We start from the raw sequence: 20,161 nt of genomic DNA, 5'->3' as shown, positions 1-20,161 counted from the left end.
CTAAAATGGCAAGCATGTTTGGTGTGACGGGGATTCGAACCCGCGACCCTGAAATTGCGAGCCCATTAATGGCGTGCGATTCGAACATTCAGAGCTGACATATGGCAACAACATATTGGAGTTCCCACTGTATTATACAGCCCCCATCTCCCCCAAAAGTACCTTTTCACTTGCAACTGCATATTAATTCTCTAAACTAAATGATCAACTACACAAACACATATTGATAATCACGAGGGCCGAGCCAAGTGAGATGTGAATTACATAACGTGTTGATGTCTGTAACTGGCCGACTGTTCGAAAACATATATTCTTATAGCATGATATGTGATGGTAAATCTCCATCCCAACACTGAATAAACAAAGCGAATATCGGCTTAAAGACAGTACACACCTATCTTCATTCAGAAACACTTTTATTTGCTAATAAGAGAGTCTTTTATTCCATTTATATTACACACTTATCTTCATTCAGAAACACTTATTTGTTAATAAGAGACACTTTTATCCGATTTACATTACACACTTATCTTCACTCAGTAACCGAAACACTTTTATTTGTTAATAAGACACCCTTTTATCCTGTTTACATACTAACCCAGCATGACCTCTTTCATTTTTTTTTACGTGTGCCCATGATGAAAAATTAATCATGGTAGCAAAATGTCCAGGATCGTCGGGGCACAGATTCCAAACCTTCTGGAAATTTGAAGAACCGCGGGGGGGGTCGGACGATTCTGCAGCTCTGCACATAACTCAATTCTCGTACAAACATGCTAGTTATATGACACGTGGAAAGCGTAAGCAACCCGTGTATTACACAAAAACTTTCAGAAATTCCATGGCTACTAAATGTGAAAATGTAGTTGTGCATTTTTTTTCGTTCGTATATGCTGCTTACTATTTTAGGTCAATCTACTATTCAAACGTTACTTTAACTGTCACGATGATTAATTGTTTGTCAAATATTAGGCCACCCCAAAGATTACCACCGGAAAGAAACTGTCAACTTCCATGTTACCCGTCTAATCCAGTTTGTTAGGCAAGTTATAAATGTTAATACATATACTGTTGAATATAAAATATTGAAACATTGTAATACCAAATTTCACCCTGACAAATCAAATTCGCGTGTATTTAAAATGTCATAAAAGTTTGTTTGTTTTGAATTTCGCACAAAGCTACACGAGGGCTATCTGCGCCAACCGTCCCTAATTTAGCAGTGTAAGACTAGAGGGAAGGCAGCTAGTCACCACCACCCACCGCCAACTCTTTTACCAACGAATAGTGGGATTGACCGTCACATTATAACGCCCCCACGGCTGAAAGGGCAAACATGTTTGGTGGGACGGGGATTCGAACTCGCGACCCGCAGATTGGAGTCGAGCTCTCTAACCACCTGGCCATGCCGGGCCCGTCATAAAAGTACACATTTCTTAAAAAAATTAGATAATATACAATCGTACACTTCAACATGGCTCATGGTGTTAGCTTATAGCTGTTAGATTGGTGCTATTTAAGTGACGAGAATACCACAAAGAGTACAGAAATCTGACAAATCAGCACAATGATTGGAGTTCTATATTATCATGCATGCAGTAATATACTTACCTATAATGTTTTGCAATTTTAATTAATGGCTTAGTATTCAGGGTCATTGATAGAAAAACTGGTTTGCCATCGAAAACATTACATACATCATTACGTCACAACTTACTCAATCCCTGTTGTGTAATAAGTAAAGCTTCCTCCTTTCTAAACATTAAACAATTAGGTATCCAACTAAGCAACATAGGTATTGTTTAATTAAAAATCTTCCCTTGCAAGACTTTGATATACATGATGACGTGTTTGTTGCTAGTTAAATATCTATTTAGTAATAAGTAAAAACAAAGCTGCATATAATACAAAGGAGGTGAATTATTATCTCTACAGCAATGAAACGAATTTTGCATGCCCCCTGGCTATGACGTCGTTCTCTTATTATCAGAGATCGTTAGGTCAGATGGATAATAAGGTTGAAATGACATTCTATTATTTGATTTGCTGCAATATCACTAGAGTTGTACATTTGCTTACTAAGTGACACGCATAAGCTTAACCCAATGAAAATTTCGCTTGTCATGAGCATATATGTGTAAGTGTGAAGATCATATCCAGTGTATTTTATAGAAAAACGTTTGCAAATGGCCTTATACTTTTATATCACGATCGAAGAATTCTGATGTGTGAAAATGACGGAAAAGGGTTTTTGGACGATTTATCTTATCTACAGAAACAAAATAAAACCCCTCGAGATTCCAGCTGTTGTACAAGTTTATATGAAACGTATCAACTATCGTACGATAACAAAATCTCCAGCTGCATCAGCTCAGCGTGATCAGTAAACTTGATTGTCAACAAGTCGTGCTTCCAATGCTTTTAGGGAACAAACCATGATTCCTGTTTGTAGCCACACAGAGATCTTTTGTAAGAACGTGATATACACTTGGTGTGAATTACGTTCATTAATGTTTCATGTTACTTATTATACATACAGTTATGAAACCTTGACTATTATAGATCTGATCTGATTTAAGCAGTCCTCTGAAACATTTCTTGTCGTGCGTATATAGTTGTCATTATAGCTAAATATCTTTAATTGGCAAATTACTACTACGTATAACTCTATGAGCACCAAAACGTGGGAATGTTTGTTCTATTTTGTATTGACGTTCATTGTACTTCATTTATAACACCAGCTGGTTCCATTGCGCGATGTTAACTACTATGTGTATATTTTGATCGAGAGTTAACATTAAAATTTCTATATCAGGGTGGGAAGAATACGTGCAACTTTGTAATTAACAATAAACAAACAACTTATCTAAAACAAAATTACTAATTCCATTGCCCTAGTCCACGTTGCACTGTATGACAGAGTAGGATGTTACTTACCGACCACCATTAGTGTAAAATCAAATCCTCGTTTAACTGCTTTTCTATACACCTGATTTGGTAAGTTGGCGAACCCAACGTAACCCTGCATGTCTTTCGATGAGGGAGACGATTCTTTTTCTTTGTCCTTCTCCTTGATTCCGTCTCTTTCTCTATTTAAGATCGTTTCTTTGTTGGTCATACCGGAAGTACTGGTTGTATTGGTCGTAGATAAACTGGATGACGTACTGGAAGTAATAGATGTTGGTCCATCTTGTCGAAAAAACAGATCTCGCTTAGAAGAGAGCTGAAATTCAAAACAAACAATTACTGTATGGGGATTCTATTATTCCATACATCTAAATCCTTTGTGTATGCATAATACTTAAATATTCATGAAACGTTCGTCATATAATTTACGGCTGTTATTTTGAACTCACAACTACGAAGCACAACATTGTGCAATAAAACATCATAAATAACAATTCGATAGATGTTGTTTTTATAACTTTGAATGCACAAGGTAACTTTTTGTTTACAGTTGGTGTACACACACAAAACGGTTTGTTTTCCACAAATGATACGCCCTCTGTGTGAAAGTCATGTAGATTAAATGAAAATTACATTTTGCATAGTTTTGTAACTGTAATACAACTGTCGTGTAACGTGAAACATTCAGAAACTCCATTTTGAGTTCAAAATCATTTCAATCGTACAAATTGATAAAACTTTTACTTGTAATAATTTAACAATGATAGTATTTCTACAACTGATATTTTACTGCGATGTGGGCATAATTCTGAAATTTCTTGAAATGAATGTTGTGAGGCACCAGAACTTCTGACACTGGATAGTGTCTTTTGATAACTGTATTTGTGTTCCGTGCGTCTTGTCTTTGCGTGGTGGCTCAGTCAAAAGGAATTCTAATTAATCATCCCACACTTCCTGAAGAGCTCTCATGTCCTGGATATTCTGGACGTCACGTTCAAGATGGATAATAGTTTGATCACCTCTGTCCTAGTAGAATGTAATTCTAAGAATTTATGAGTAAAAGCAAAGTATAAAATATTAATCGCACTACATCTGACGTATATATATATAATGACGACGAGGCCTTTCCCTCAATACCATGGCTCATCAGGCCGACTGAGACACGATAATCATAGTAATGGTCGAAAAACATATTGTATGGTCTGTCCTATGTGAGCTTTGTCTGGACCACTTCAAAAGGTCACATGAATACCATAAGTCACGAACTTATACTTTACTTATTTATATTTGTTCCTGAACCAAGCATTTTACCTACTTGAATAATTTAAGTTCAAACTGAAAATCAGGTCATATTATTTATGCAAAATACAAATGTAAATACAACAAGAGTTGTCTAACGAAATCCACGAAAAAATGTCCTAACTTGACTAACATGAAATACATTGGCTCGTGTAGTCAAAGAAGAATCTTATTCCAGTGACTGTAAGGTTTCAACCTGTACTGACACTCGGATTTATAAACTCGTTCAGACAAGTAAACTGTAAATAAACAGATACGTCTCTTCTACATACACATAATAAGCCAGAAATACGTCTTCCAGAACAACTGAAGTTCACTAACGTATCCAAAGAAAGTGCAGGAGAGACTTTCTGTGTCGTCAACATGTACATTCAACAATATGAACTTCACAACTACATACACATAATACATACACAACTACATACACATAATACATGCACAACTACATACACATAATACATGCACAACTACATACACATAATAAGCCAGAAATACGTCTTCCAGAACAACTGAAGTTCACTAACGTATCCAAAGAAAGTGCAGGAGAGACTTTCTGTGTCGTCAACATGTACATTCAACAATATGAACTTCACAACTAAGAAGAAAATACGCAAGCATTTCATCTAATGTTAAACATGGATATCCTTGGGAGCCTACGAGACATTTTTTCATCTATAAGACAGAAAAAAAAATAGTACAAGTATTCACCAAAAATACAAACATGTTGATTGTTCACGTTGGACAAGAAACTTTTCGTGTTGCCGGTCTGCAACGAGTCTAGAACACGATTTCCCAACTCACGACCAACTTTATACTACTGTAAATCATCTGTAGTCTAAGGTCAATAAAGATTTGTAAAAATTTCTTATCAATCTTTCTATGATGTACAACCAATCAACAGAGCACGCTTATATCACTTCTTGGCTATAATTTGATTAAAATGTAATAACTTTTGTACCCAAAACTTGGTTAAAATAAGCATAAACGAAATAGTAGCGAATAAATTTTGTCTTGAGAATTATTACGTACATCAAAATGCAGGCACGTTCATGGTTTATCAGAGCTACTTCGGAAAGCGAATACTTTACGATCTGATGCTTTGGTTAAAAGAAAACAGCTTCATCATGCGGGTCACATGAGAGTAGCTTTGAAAAGAAAATACTTAATATACGGCTGTGTTTCGATTATAAAGATGGGGTTACATCATGAGCACTAAAGGATAGCTTTCATGTAGAAATAATATACTGTACGACAATGTTTTGATTATTCGGACACGGTTATATCTGTGAAAAAACAAGCGTTTCTATAAATGACTTGGATGGTAGACACTGTTATTGTTATTTTTACAAAATCTTCGTACTTAGAAGTATTTCATGTTGTTTCTAATAATAAAATAAACAAACGTTCAATTCGGTTAATTTTCGAAATGAATCACCGAACATATATTGTGAGCTAACAAAAAAAACGGATCCAGATCTACGCCACGTGACCTCCAGGATAAAAACATGTCGTATGTTTATTTTTTAACACAAGTACGTGACTCATCGAGTAAAAAAATCGCTTTAAGAACGTGACATAAGATCGTAGAACATACTTGTTTAACAAGGGGCCGTTTTATCAGTTCTCTCTCTCTCGCACATGCATATTATCAAACCACATATTGGACCATTCAAATCATTTCTTTAAAAATCAAACATACACCTATTCATCTATATACAACTTTTCATATAATTAACCCAACAAACAAAATGCACGACGACAATAACACACAAATAATGTGGGAAAGGTAAAATATGCTTTAGTAAGAAATACGTTATGAACAGCCTTACATGGGAAATAAAATTACACTGAAATTTATTTTTTCTTTTGATACTATTCGCACACATAGGTATTTCATACTCATAATATCTCATATCTAAAAATTAGTGAAGCCAGCTGTTGGAAGATAAAATTTTGCTTCTAATAAAATAGAAAAAGTAATGGAATATAATTAACATAAGATTTTTAAAAAATGGCACTAGAATCTGACCATTGAGGTTAAATTAAACTTATCTCCTAAGGTATGCATTTCTACCCCATCACAGTTACATGACTATGTAAACATTATATTAAATCCTAAAATGTATATGCCAATAGTTACTACTATTTAAAAAAAAAACATGAAAAAAACCGAAAAACTACTTCAGAAGATAAGCTTTACACATTCCTATGAAAACGGTATAATAAATCCTAAAAAGTATATGCCAAAAAAACAAGAAAAAACCCCGAAAAACTACTTCAGAAGATAAGCTTTACACATTCCTATAATAAAGACAAATTGTGGAATATGTACAAAAGTAATAAGAGATACAGTCAATCCCTCAGCAAGGACGGTGAGTGGTAGGTTGCTGCTAATTGGCTGTCTTGACTTTTTTTCAAAAGTGCAAAATTAGTAGTGACAGCATGAGCCCTCAGTAGCTTTGCCATAAATACAAATGTACTAAACACTTTACTCTGGATCAGCATACAGTTTGAAGTTAAAGCCAGTGAGTATGGACTCCTCGGAGTTTGAAAGTACAGACAACATTAAAATAGTTTCTCAAGGCAGTATTTGCTTTCCCTGATCCCCCTGATTAACAGAATATTGTACACTTTCTACTTATGCATCGTTTACAAGCTTGGTGTTTAGGCATCGCTTTCCCTGTTCTTCTTCTTCTGCTAGTTTCAGTCGAAATCCCACACTTAATGCACGAACCCTATTGCTCCATTGGGCTGTCCCACTACGACAGAATGTCAGTGGTAAGACCCCAGATAAGGCTATAGTTAGAAGATTTGCCTATCAAATTGAGCCGCTACCTCCTTCATCATTAGGTATTTATCTCAGTGGAGGAGAAACTTGGTTCAATACTGCTGCATTCGCAGTTAATACAAATGATAGTTTTAAAGCTGGTCAAAATACATTGGCAGTAGCTTGAGATCAGGAACACACCTATAATAGAATCCAGCTGCCCATTCTTGCTGACAAAAAGTTCCAAATATTCAGCAGTGTAATATGTATGAGATTGGTAGTGGCTGCATTAACTATCAGAAGATGTATCATGAAGCATGGAGGCTAGCATTCAGACTAGATCACCATCAATACTGGTCTGCCTTAAGGATCATCACACTTCAACATCATGGATCTGGCCCGCCTTGACAGTGAACTAAATGTCTTGTACTAACATTTAGTGATGGCATTCTGATGCACACCAGAGGCTCTACCAAAGCTAAAATCGAAAGCAAGATTCAATCATCCTTCAGCATGGTCGGTGTACAAACAAGAATCGATCCTGTCAAAGCCACAAAACCATGTCCTGCACACTCAACAACAAATATACTTAAGAGCATAAATCTTTGCCTTTGGAGGCACTGCCATCCCTCTGGAAGAAATACCAAATACAAGTGCACTAAAAGCTGCAGCAGAAAAAAACGTCAACTCATTATGATCTACCAAAGTCTTATCCTGCTCCATCTTGGATTATGCACTACCGATAAATATTGTGAGTGATCTGCAACTAGATAAGATTTAAAAGGTACAAAACACCTGTTTAAGGTTGGTCACAGGCTGTGTTTCACTCCCCCCCCCCACCCCATCATGGCCCTATTACACTCCATAAGCCTCAGCAGCAACGAGCACAAAGGTTAAAAATATTACTCATGAACAGATTTGAAGTTACTAATATACTGATGAAATTAAAGATTTGGAATTTTCTGACTGAATAGCACCTTACGTGCACGTGGAATATATGGCCATGTCAGAGAGCCCTGAAATTCAAGTACAGCCGCCAGTAAATGTTTTAACTACTGGCTAAGAAAGCAACTAGCCAGAAGAATTGCTGTCACAAGGATTTTTTTTATCTCTTTGAACCGAACAATGGTATTGGTTGTCATTCTTTTTCACACGCCCAAAGCTGAAAGTACAAGAGTTTAGTGGGATCACATCTCCAGTTTTAGTCATTTCGATTCACAGCCCAACACGGTAATCATAGGCCACGCTCAGCCCGCCTTGTAAGTAGTACTCCAACGGTATGTCACATTTGACTACAGTGTACCTAGTGAAAATTACTCAAAACTTTTAATCTGACATCAAAATCTTAAGAGTAATTTAGTGTCAAAAGAACTAACGAATATATTAACTCTAAAGTAAACGACATACAAATCAGAACCCGAGTAAAAAATTAAATTAAAAACAGGACGAAAATAATCTTAAATCATTTATATGTGTATAAAGAATTTGAGTACGTTACATCAAAATGATTTTTGGGCTTCGCCATGTCCTTCGATAATTCTCTTTCGGACGGTTGAGCGTCTTGACAATACCTCTGCAGCATAGTTTCGCTTGCAAAAGGCTTCGTCGTTTCGCTGTCGTGCAAAAGCACACCATTGATTTTTAAATATTTTACATAATCTACTTAATGTACGAGGACGATGGTTTCCCAGCGTTCGTTTAAATAAAATACGATCTTACAGAAATCTGTAGTCGTCTTAACCAGTATAACTTCTATGGAACAACACAAATACCCGTTTCATCCTCCAGCTGCTTGGGGTATGCGAGACTGAACTGATATGTGTCATGGATGCAAACTGTGTACACGTGACTTGTGTTGCTTTTCCAGACACGGAGCCTTATTATCTTGTGTACTGTTGCCTGAGGTACGTGGACGATTTTTACCACTGAGCTTTATGGATTCTCACCAGTTAGAAGACGTTGCACTTTGGTTACCACACCTGGGGCAGACTTGTTGCAGTTATTTTTCTAAGAGTGTATTGGCGTCTCAAGTTAATCTATATCCCTTTGGTTTCTAATGCCATTAAGTATAAAGGATATCTCCATCTGGAAACTTCTATATCTCCGATCTGAACACACCTTTATGTTCTGAGCTATGAATACTTCCCGACGGAAAGGGTTTGTTACATACCCTTCCCATGAGCAATCAATTTTTGGTGGCATCATACTACCTAGGAAACGCCAAACAATTCCATTCCATCATGATTTTATATTGGCTGTGGTTATCACGTAATTTGCATATTCAAAATGGTTTTACTAACCAGCCTCATTGTAAAGTGCGAAATTAAATATTTGACATTTAAGTAAAGCAACTTGCAAAGTTCAGGTTGGTCCCTAACTAAATACCTGCAGATAAATTTAGGGTACAGGCAACAGCTCCAAAAACCAGAGACATACATTTTAATAAAATAAAAAATTCTCACCTAAAATGCAGTTCCACAAACTAAATCTCTCATAGTTTCCAAATTGTGCTTAAAAATAGAAAAAAAAATGTATCCAGAGAGTGACTGTGGATTGTTAGTTGGCACGATAAATGAAATAAAACACAACTTCTAAATTTGATGAAAAATCAGTTACACTAATAAAAACAAACTAGTGTTTATTATACACGCATCACTATTAAAATTCATTGCATATAAATAGTTAATTAAAATCGACTAACAAAAGGAATGCAGATCTGCTGAACTATCCACAACTTGCGCCTAATTTCAAAGTTTATCTTATCAAAAAAGACAGCTAAAGGGAAGGTCGTGAACAACATTATTAACTTATGAAACTTTCTAACCCTGGCATAACCGATGATATCTAACAGTTTTTAAATAAAATTTTCCATACTATTTTGCAGATCAAAATCCTTGTGAGTCCATGACTTTGCTGGTCATAGGATCCCTAATAATATATGCGTCACACACAAAGGAAACAAAAAAATTCACCCATATTACAGTTAATCCCACTAACTACTTGTGGAGTTTGTGTATTTCAAACAGAAGATGTGATTTTATCTAACTGTTTTCGACCAGTTTCTTATATTGTGTTGTAACAAGCATAAAAATAAAATTACTCAAAATGGTGTGGACGACACCGGTAACGAATGGTATGACAACAATTTGAAATTTAATTATTAAAAATAACCGAAAACTTGAACACAAGCAAAATGCGAATAAATTTGAAAAAAATGTTACGATACTAATATATTCACCTTCCTGATATTTGAATGAAATTCGGTCACCTAATTAGACCAAGTTTCTCATTTCAGTTGTCATTTTCTCTGGCATAGGAGTTGAACATACAAACTTTCCTATACAGAAACTGTATGCCAAATTACAAATTAAGGGGGAAGGGAATTAATTATAAGACGTATCTTGGGTTTTGAGGTATCTGTAAAAATGGTAACTACAAAGCACTAGGAATACATCCTCTACCATCTTTAACCTCAATTCGCATGCCTCATCTGTTATTACAAATAACAATCCTACCGTGTATATGTGTAGATATTTATGTATGTGAACGCAATAATAAATATAATGTAGCGCCACCTATTGAAACAAACAAAAATCCATAAAAAAATTTATACTTTGGGTATTCAATATCCAAGACAATTAGAAAAAATAACTCTGGTTGTGCAACAACCATTTCTTTATCACAGAACACAATTTTAAATAAAAGTACTCTCCTCACAACAAGAACACGACTTTCACTAGGACTATACGTATGAGTTTGATTATATCTTTATTGACGTAATTTGTTAATATAGTACTAAAATTAGTTTTTTGAAAACATATTTATACTAGCATTATAGTTTATATCAGCACATTCCGAACACTTTTCCCGTGCAGTACTTTCTAGAAAAATCCATTTTTAAAAGGATTATTTTATAAGTTTTTTCAATGAGGTATAACTACTACGATTAGTAATTATTAGCACAAACAGCCGCCCGTAGAGCGACGTTTCTGCAAGTAATGATAATAACAACAACAACAACCAGATGTGACTGCTCAGAGTCCACAACATCTCGCATCTATGTCAGCTTTCGCTGTATGCAGATAGTTGGGGGACGGTGGCTGCTTAGGAAAAATTAAAAATAAGAGAGAAACGATAACGAGAAATGGAACCAACAGGTTATTAAAACTCGGGCTGTCAAGTAAAACTTTCCCCCTGACGTAAGCTGTCCAGCTCGAAAAATGTTGGTTAAGCTTTAATAAAATAATGAACCATAGATGTTAAGGTTCAAAATAATACTTTTATACAAAAACATAATATTCCTAATCAGTTTTCAAAAGGCTGCGTTGTTCAAATCACACTCTTTCTCCCAGCTGACTCTCCAAAATCCATTTGGTGTACAAGGATGACAATTTCCCAGCGTGTTTCAACAGCCCGATCGCATACATATCCATAGATGATGCATCCTGCAACTTGACCAATTTGTCTTGGTATGGAATAACATGAATAGTAGTTTCATTCTCCAGCTGCTTGAGGTATACGACGGATATAGAGAAGGCATAACCTTATCTTAATAAACTCATACCCTGTTGGCCTAGTTTCCAGACGGAGATCCTTCTTAATTATGTTGCATGCTGTTGCTTGGGGCACATGGACGGCTTTCGTCACTGACTTTTGTCTTCGTGAATACTCACCTATCATAAGACTCTGTACATTGCTTGCCACGGTAGGGTAGGACTTGATGGTTTGTTTGTTTGTTTTGAATTTTCGCGCAAAGCAAAACGAGGCCTATCTGCGCTAGCCGTCCCTAATTTAGCAGTGTAAGACTAGAGGGAAGGCAACTAGTCATCACCACCCACCAACAACTCTTGGGCTACTCTTTTACCAACGAATAGTGGGATTGACCGTAACATTATAATGCCCCACGGCTGAAAGTGCGAGCATGTCTTGGTGTGATGGGGATTCGAACCCGCGACCTGCAGATTGCGAGTCGAGCGTCCTAACCACCTGGCCATGCCGGGCTGGACTTGATGGAAATATATTTCTAGATGGCCCTGGTGCGGCGTAGTGCCATAAGTTAATCCATATTATTAAGTACATTAAATACAACGAATATCATCTTTATGATCTGAGCGTATGAATATTTTGCGCAGGAAAGGGCTGTTACATATCCTTCTCTAAAGTGATCAGTTTTCGGTGGTATCACACTATCTAAAAAAAACCAAACATAGTCAAAATGCAGTTCTGAAACATAGCGTTCCACCGCGACTTTATCCCGACTGTAGTTACCACATGATTAACTGATTTGCATATTCGAAAATCGATGGTATGATATACTCAACCCCGTGTTTAAGTAGGTGTGACATACACGAGTATGTAGACAAATTAAATGTTACGGTCGAATTAACACAATCAACTTACTACCAAGTAAGTCTATGATGAATTCAATTTGCTATTATATGTTATTCCATTTGTAATTTTATAAACTCTTTCTATTCAAATTTATTTTAAAAAATGCTTATAATGATCAGAAATACAGTAAAATATTTTTAAGGGAAAGTGTTTGTTTATTCCAGTTCAAAGCCAAATAGGACTATCTGCTGCATCCACCATAGAGAATCGAACCCAGGATGTTAGCGTTGTAAGTCCGTAAACTTACAGCTGTCCCATCGGAGGGCAAAGGTAAAATGACCAAACCGTTAAACATTAGTTAATTAACAAACGGTTTAATTTTAGAGATAAATATATATCTTGCGAGTTCTGCAAAGTTAAGCAACTGTGATACATTTTTCCAAAGCTAAAGGAAGTTTCTTAGAAGGAGAAACAAGTCCATAATTTGGAAAAACAAATTATCTTTTATTTAAAATATTTATATCGCAATAACCATTAATAATTTTAATATTAAAATCTAGATAATAAGCTTCAAATAATATATAAAAAGAAGTATTACTTATTTGTAGATCACTAGGATGTATATTACAATTATTTAGACTAATCAGGGGTGTAACTATCGTAGGAGAGGGGTTAAAATCATCAAATACTTCGTGTTAACATTTAGTAAGTAACATTTTTTTTATTCCCTGCCTTAACGTTTGTTAACCTTTATAAAGTATTTCTATTCAACCTAAAATTAAATTACCAAATAACACTGTAACATGATTGTGCAGAGAATTACGTTGTCATAGTAGCTAAAGCTCGTACTTCGGGCATTATTCAAACTATACATATTTCTAAAACACAACTTCGTGTATAAAGAACTAAACAAAAATTGCTGTACAGTCATTTATAAAATAATACTTAACATATCTATTATAATAATACTGTTTTTTGTGTCCTGAAAATACGCGTGCACCTTACCATCTAAAGGCGCATGCGTGCTCACTATTTCAACGTATATAAAGAAAAGATGGGTGTAAATATACTTTAAAACATATTAAAAGATTATAAAAGTTTTGAAAATACCTAGCATTAGATCGTAGTTTATTTGTTGATAGTATTACATACGATAAAGTTAAACAAAAAATGTACGCAAGATACAGTGTTAACTTATCTGTTTATCGAAAATAGGCCTTACTAATGTTAAGACAAAGACAAGTGTACTTACAGATTATGGTGTCTGCGAGCAGAATTATTTTGTATTACTCTACAAATCACGAATTTAAAGAAGTACTTTTGCAATAAAGGTACTAATTTGATCGCAAATGTTTTGAGTCTCTGTACACGAATATACGGTTATATTTCTTTGGGAGTTTAGGCACCCCCCAAACCTCCTACGACCAAACCAGATTACCAGACTTGGGCGCTAAATTTCCCTTAAAGGATGACATTGTGATTGCCTCCCATACTCCACCTTTTATCATATATATATATATATATATATAAATCACAAACTGATATTTTCTTATAAGATAATATTGTAAATACTCAACAACAAATCATGAAACTTGTTTGTTGTTAAGCGCAAAGCTAGGTAATGGGCTATCTGTGCTCTGCCCACCACAAGTATCGAAACCCGGTTTTTAGAATGACTTTAGTAATATCAACGTCATGTCAAAATGCGTACAGCATCTTTTCATATAAAATTATATAATATATACACAAAAACATTTTCTTTGGAATTGAATAAAAAAGTATTATTATGATTAGAGGCAATCATAACGCAGTCATGTCAAGTAAATTTCGTGGACCTTTCTCGTCAGAACTGGAATACATCCTGGACAAGGACACGCTGTCGTGATCTTTTGCGATCTGAAGCTGTATTTTTAAATTGTTCCGATATTCTTTTTAAAACGTTAAATAGTTAAAGAAATACGAACAATTTAGTATATGTATTAATTAATTAACATAATAAGATACACGACAAATTGTATGACAAATAAGTACATTTTCCCTTTTTATTTCTACGCAAAATTTATTCAAGGGTCACGCTATTTAAATACGCCAACAGGTCAATGTATAATCCGTGTACTAAAGAACAAAACTGACTGCATGCGGTAATATTGTGAGTAAATCCATGAGGTTAAACAGCTAATACGTGCATATACCAAGCATCACAGCTTCTGAAAATGACAAAGATCAATATTCTGAAATACAGGTTAAGGGTCTTAAAGCAGATCCCATTTCCCCATGATTTCTTTTCCTTACCTGACTGACTCATTATTACCGAAAATCCACTCATTTTTCATCGAAACAAATCCTAAACAAAGAGCTAAATACGCTTGCAGAAACAAAAAATTACTTGCTCTGTGACTGGCTTAAGAAGGATGATGAACCCAATAATTTGAATGAGGCTTGTTATTTCTGGTCATGACAAGACACTGCCACCTATCAAAGCAATCGTGTTTTTGTTTTTAAAGTTAAGCAATAAATTACTGTACTAACTGTGATTTTTTTATCTATAGTATTAAAACACTCAAAAGGACCATAAAAGTTTTTCAAAGTAAATAATTTGTATGTAAGTCATTACGAAGCAACTCAAATATTACCCAACAGGAACTGATAGATTACTTTGTAATCCACACGTGATAGGAATGCTGACTCATTCCCGTCGCCATTCATGCAAGCCGGAAGCACAAGTTTGTCTTGGGCTTTGATTTCGAAATTTTGTACATTTAACACCTTAATTACTTAACATATAAACTACAGAGAAAGATATTATAAAACTGTAATTTTCTTAGGTTATAAAATAAACAAAAAACACTGCTCTCAACGACTCAATTTATCATATAAAATATTTGTGGGTGTCGAACGATGAATAGCAGTTTTACAGATATACACATGTATGTATATTTCCACGGTACTCTTTGTAATAGTAAACCGCTATTACACATAATACAATTTCTGAGCGAAATAAAACTGTCGTGAAAGATAAAAGAAGCGTTCCCATTAATCATAATATTGCAAAATAACATAAAATGTGCTATTCGTATACGATTCAAGCTTACACATAAACTGGTTGAATTACAATATGCATACATTCCGTGTAAAGTATCGCCCTTGTACGGCACAATCAAAACAGAAGATTCACCCCCTCGCTATGCTTTGGTTACGCAATATCGGTATGCTGCACTTTAGCACGTGCCATCTGCCATTCAGCTGCCCACATCATCATTCACTCACCGATACAAAGCAGCTGCTCCATATGTTCATGTTTTTACTTGTAGAGCTCCTGTCACTTTCAAAGTCACCTGGTATACACTAAGCATGTATGTATACGCACATGTATGGATGTCAAAGAACAAAGTGAGACTTCAAGTGTACATTTTCTATAGGAGAAAGGAACATATACCGGACTGTTCGCTTAATTGTTAATTCTACGTTACAAACATTCTCTTTTTTTTCATAAATTAAATTAAACATGAAAATTATAATACTTATGAATGAAGTACAGGATTATTTGGTTATTTTTTCCACTAGACTCGAGCTGCATTGACTTATTGCTTATTGAGCAATAATACTGAGCATATACACGTGTGTTCCAAGACCGTGGTCAGAAGGAAATGCGTAGGTTTTAAAAGTTATCACTAGTTAAAAAAGTTTCCATCACTAACGCAACAGCAGAAAAATAAAAAAATAAATAAATCTGAGCAATTTTGGTGAAAAACTTGAATTTTTTTTTGGAAAGTATAGTTCTTCGACTCAACTTACAGCAACAGTGGTGCCATGCTGGTGACTATTTTGATGTATCAAAACATGATACGAAGTCACAAGAAACCCCACGAACCCCAGGAAATGATCTACTAGACCCAATATATGCAGTGGGCGACAACCAAGAACATAAAAGATGATATTATAAGAAATTCACAAGTTAACGGCACATGGTTCTTTTCTCACTAATTTTGAACTGGAAAGATTAAATCGTAAATCATCAGTTATCTTATGTCACGTGAATTCAGTTTAACTACTTAATCCTTACATTAACCAGAGTTGTATAAACAATTGGTCTAAAGTACATACTTGATATTATATTTCATTTGATCCAGCACGGAAATACACGCATTTGAACATTATCAGATGAATCCTTCAGAACACGGTTCTTTTATACACATATCACGTTATACTAGTTATAAATATTTTTAATATACAAATAAACCCATATCAGAATTCACGATGTTAACGGAGGATAACCTTTTACACAAAATTCAGCACTTGTATATTTAGATGCCAGATCCTTAATTTATCATGTTTTTGAAACTGCAGCATATAGACATTAGAATATTTTCATAACGAAAAAAAAAACAACAAAACATCAACTTCATTAATGTTTTTGTTCTGCCAGAAACAAAGTACGTGTCAATCTCTTAAGAAAAGAATGTTTCGGCATGACTTAATAAAAAAATAATAATACTTATCTCTTTCTTACCAAATCTTTTTCCTCAACAAACAGACGCACATTTCTCTTTTCCGTTATATTTTTGTGCACAAGGTCAACTTTACAAAAACAAAAATAAACAATAAAAAAATTGAAACTTTAGAAGAATGAAAAAGAAACATTACTGAAATCGGAGTTTTATAGACGGACGGACAGATATTTCTTTCTGTATGAATATATTCCTGTTTTGTCCACCAGTACTTTGAATGTACTTGTGCAGTTAGAATGTGAAAAACTTTAAAATACTTACACAAAAGAAAGACAGTATATTAATCAATGCAATCCTTTCTCCCCCCCCCTCTCTCTATATATACAGTAATAATAATTATAATAATAATAATTAGGGGAAAAACTTTAAAATACTTACACAAAAGAAAGACAGTATATTAATCAATGCAATCCTTTCTCTCCCCCCTCTCTATATATATACAGTAATAATAATTATAATAATAATAATTAGGTGAAAAACTTTAAAATACTTACACAAAAGAAAGACAGTATATTAATCAATGCAATCCTTTCTCTCCCCCCTCTCTATATATATACAGTAATAATAATTATAATAATAATAATTAGGTGAAAAACTTTAAAATACTTACACAAAAGAAAGACAGAATATTAATCAATGCAATCCTTTCTCTCCCCCCCTCTCTCTATATATAAATATATATAGTAATAATAATTATTATAATAATAATGAGGTTCATCACCAATAGCCTCCTTTAATGTTCTATTTATTCAGTACGGAGATGTTTTTGGTGCAATAATTTAATTAATTTGTGACTATCGTACAGATTTTCAGTGGCTTGAAAAAGAATGAGACATGAAACTCCGAGCTGAATTATGCTTATATAATTCAGGTGGAAAATTATGAATATTTTTATAGTAGTAATATTAACAAACCACTGTAATTATATAAACTATCTTTTATTATTTATTAAAAAAAAGGACAAAAGTATTTTACTTGCAATAAAACCCTGAAAACTTTAACGAGATATAATTATACAGCTCTCAAATGAGGTACTGGTTCCCAATGTATACCATTTATCCAAAATAATGTTAAGGGTAATCCAAGTTATTAAACAAAAAGATGGGAGAGATCAATAATCAGACAGAACTGAATGGTTTAAACGCTGGTATGTTTTGGGTGATAATTTATTCTGAACGACTGTACGAGCCGTAGTTTGTGTATAAGGAAAATTACCGTGCAGACATTCAGTCAAACGTCTTTGGTAATAAAAACTGAATTTTTCTTTGCATCTTGACTGCATATGGCATGTTATGGACATGAAATCCACACTACCACCATCCAAAAAAAAATTCTCCTTTTTAACCCTGGGAGAACTGGATTCAGCTTTCTCTCATATTCATCACCGCATGGCTGGCTTTGGCGAGCGCGCGTCTTGAGTGGGACGTTCTAGTTTAAAAATATGTTTGTTAGTTTGTTTTTTAATTATGCACAAAGCTACACAAGGGCTATCTGTGCTCTGCCCACCAGGAGTATCGAAACCCGGTTTCTAGCATTGTAAGTCCGCAGACATACTGCTATGCCACTGGGGGCTTAAAAATATGTTGGCTCAAAGTAATCTTGCCGAAATCTGGTTAAAACATACATTGAAGTTTTGAAATTAACGCAGAATTTTGTAATCTGAACTTGACCTTTAAAACCTTATAGGAGAAGCAGTTAGATAGTTAAATAACACTGAAGATGCTTTAACCACACAAGAGTAGGATTATATCCAAACACGTATCTCATTTTTAGTCTAGAAATCATTGAGATATTTTGCATTTACTGGTGGTATTAACATTTATAAGCAAAGTGACCATCCAAAACAGCTATCACATATAATATGATGAAAATTAGGTATCAGTTGCCAACTCATAGTAATATTTTCCGTTTTTTTTACCCATAAACTGTACCTTTTTTTTTTCAGCTTGCATGCCAATAAAAGACTCGCTAGTCCCCGGAATATAGTTATCTTAGTAAAGTTGTCTGACGTTTACTGACTAGTTAAGAAATAAAATAAAAAATGTTTGTTTTATATTGCACCTTTATAATTACGGAATTTTTGATTAAGTTTACCTCAACTCAAAAGAAAAATCTCGAGGCTTAAGTTTCGTCGAAATGACAGTGGAGGAATGAACAAATTCAAAAAATGACAAATCTGTTCAAATTATTTAGTTAAAAAAATAAAAGTATAACTAACATATGTTGTATAGGTGTATAGGTTAGTATTACAACTGTACTTTAATATTTAAACAATAATAATAATCTATGCATTGTTAGACGCACGTTACAGCAGACTCGAGAAATAGAACGTTACGCTAAGCAGTTTTATAATTTAACAAATACTCTAATATCAAACAATTGTGTATATTAATCCTGATGAAGCTGCAAAGGCGAAACGTCGGTTAAATAAAAAAGTTCTTATATCTGATGTATAAAAGTCGCTGTTTTCTAAACTTTTTACAAAATACAGAGCTTACATAGTAAACAACACTTGAAGTTCACTATAGTAATTAATAAAAAAAAAACTTCGTAAAGGCTGCAATAGTAGCATTTGATTAGTGAATTATTTTATATTTTGCGGGTGATATTGAGGATGACATTTTACCCCGAACCTTTCTATGGCAATATTCGTATGTTTGTGATGCAAGTGTATAGCTACGGCCTTGACCATATAACGGAATTTAGTAAAACAGTCACGTGACTGTTTACAAACTATTAAAACGTAAAAAATAAGTGGTCTAGTTCTAAACCATGGCAATGATCCTAGTACCATTAGCAAACATTGGTTAAGTTATTCTCTTAGTATTATTTCTCACGCTTGTATCAGCCTGAACAATTTCCATAAATTCTACTTGTAAAATTTCACATTCTCACCTTCCTATTAACTATAAATCTCGTATTTCCAAATGTCTTTCACTTTATCTAGACTCTTTATGTTTAGTTTTGTATCATCCCACCTGTATCAATAAAAAGGTGCTACTATAGAGTGCGGGTCTACCTAGATACTATCATCATCACCGTTTTAATGATTCACTAAAACATAATTTCTTGCTAAATGATTTATATCTATCCACGTTTTTGTTCAGCAAATAATAAAAATTTAATAAGCTGTGTGTTCCAAAAGAGTACCTTAAATTTAGGTTATAATTGTGCTAGTTTTGATTGTTGGAACTTATTTCATTCCGATTATATTTGCCCTCCAAACGTTATGTAATGGTAATTTGTACCTTATTAGTTTAAAAGCGTTATTTATAATAACTGGCGTCAATTGCAAATAAACGAAAGTTAAAACGGTGATGGTGATAGTATCTTTGTGGACCACACGCTA

At 34.3% G+C, this 20,161-nt stretch overlaps 1 protein-coding gene across 7 annotated transcripts in view; it reads right to left on the bottom strand.

Annotated features, from left to right (window-relative positions):
• LOC106474550 (septin-7-like) overlaps window positions 1-20,161 on the bottom strand; it is an 80,262-nt gene that overhangs the window by 34,870 nt on the left and 25,231 nt on the right. For 6 of the 7 annotated variants that reach the window (XM_022379832.1, XM_022379840.1, XM_022379844.1 and 3 more), the window contains one exon: window positions 2,938-3,223. In XM_022379832.1, the coding sequence (XP_022235540.1) occupies window positions 2,938-3,223 (286 nt within the window). Of the gene's footprint in view, window positions 1-2,937; window positions 3,224-14,596; window positions 14,740-20,161 lie in introns of those variants that run through there. The other variant, XM_022379849.1, reaches the window with a different exon arrangement.

This window comes from Limulus polyphemus, unplaced genomic scaffold, assembly GCF_000517525.1.
Source record: "Limulus polyphemus unplaced genomic scaffold, Limulus_polyphemus-2.1.2 Scaffold139, whole genome shotgun sequence".
NCBI classification, from domain to species: Eukaryota; Metazoa; Arthropoda; class Merostomata; order Xiphosura; family Limulidae; genus Limulus; species Limulus polyphemus.
This window is presented reverse-complemented; position numbering and strand designations above follow the sequence as displayed.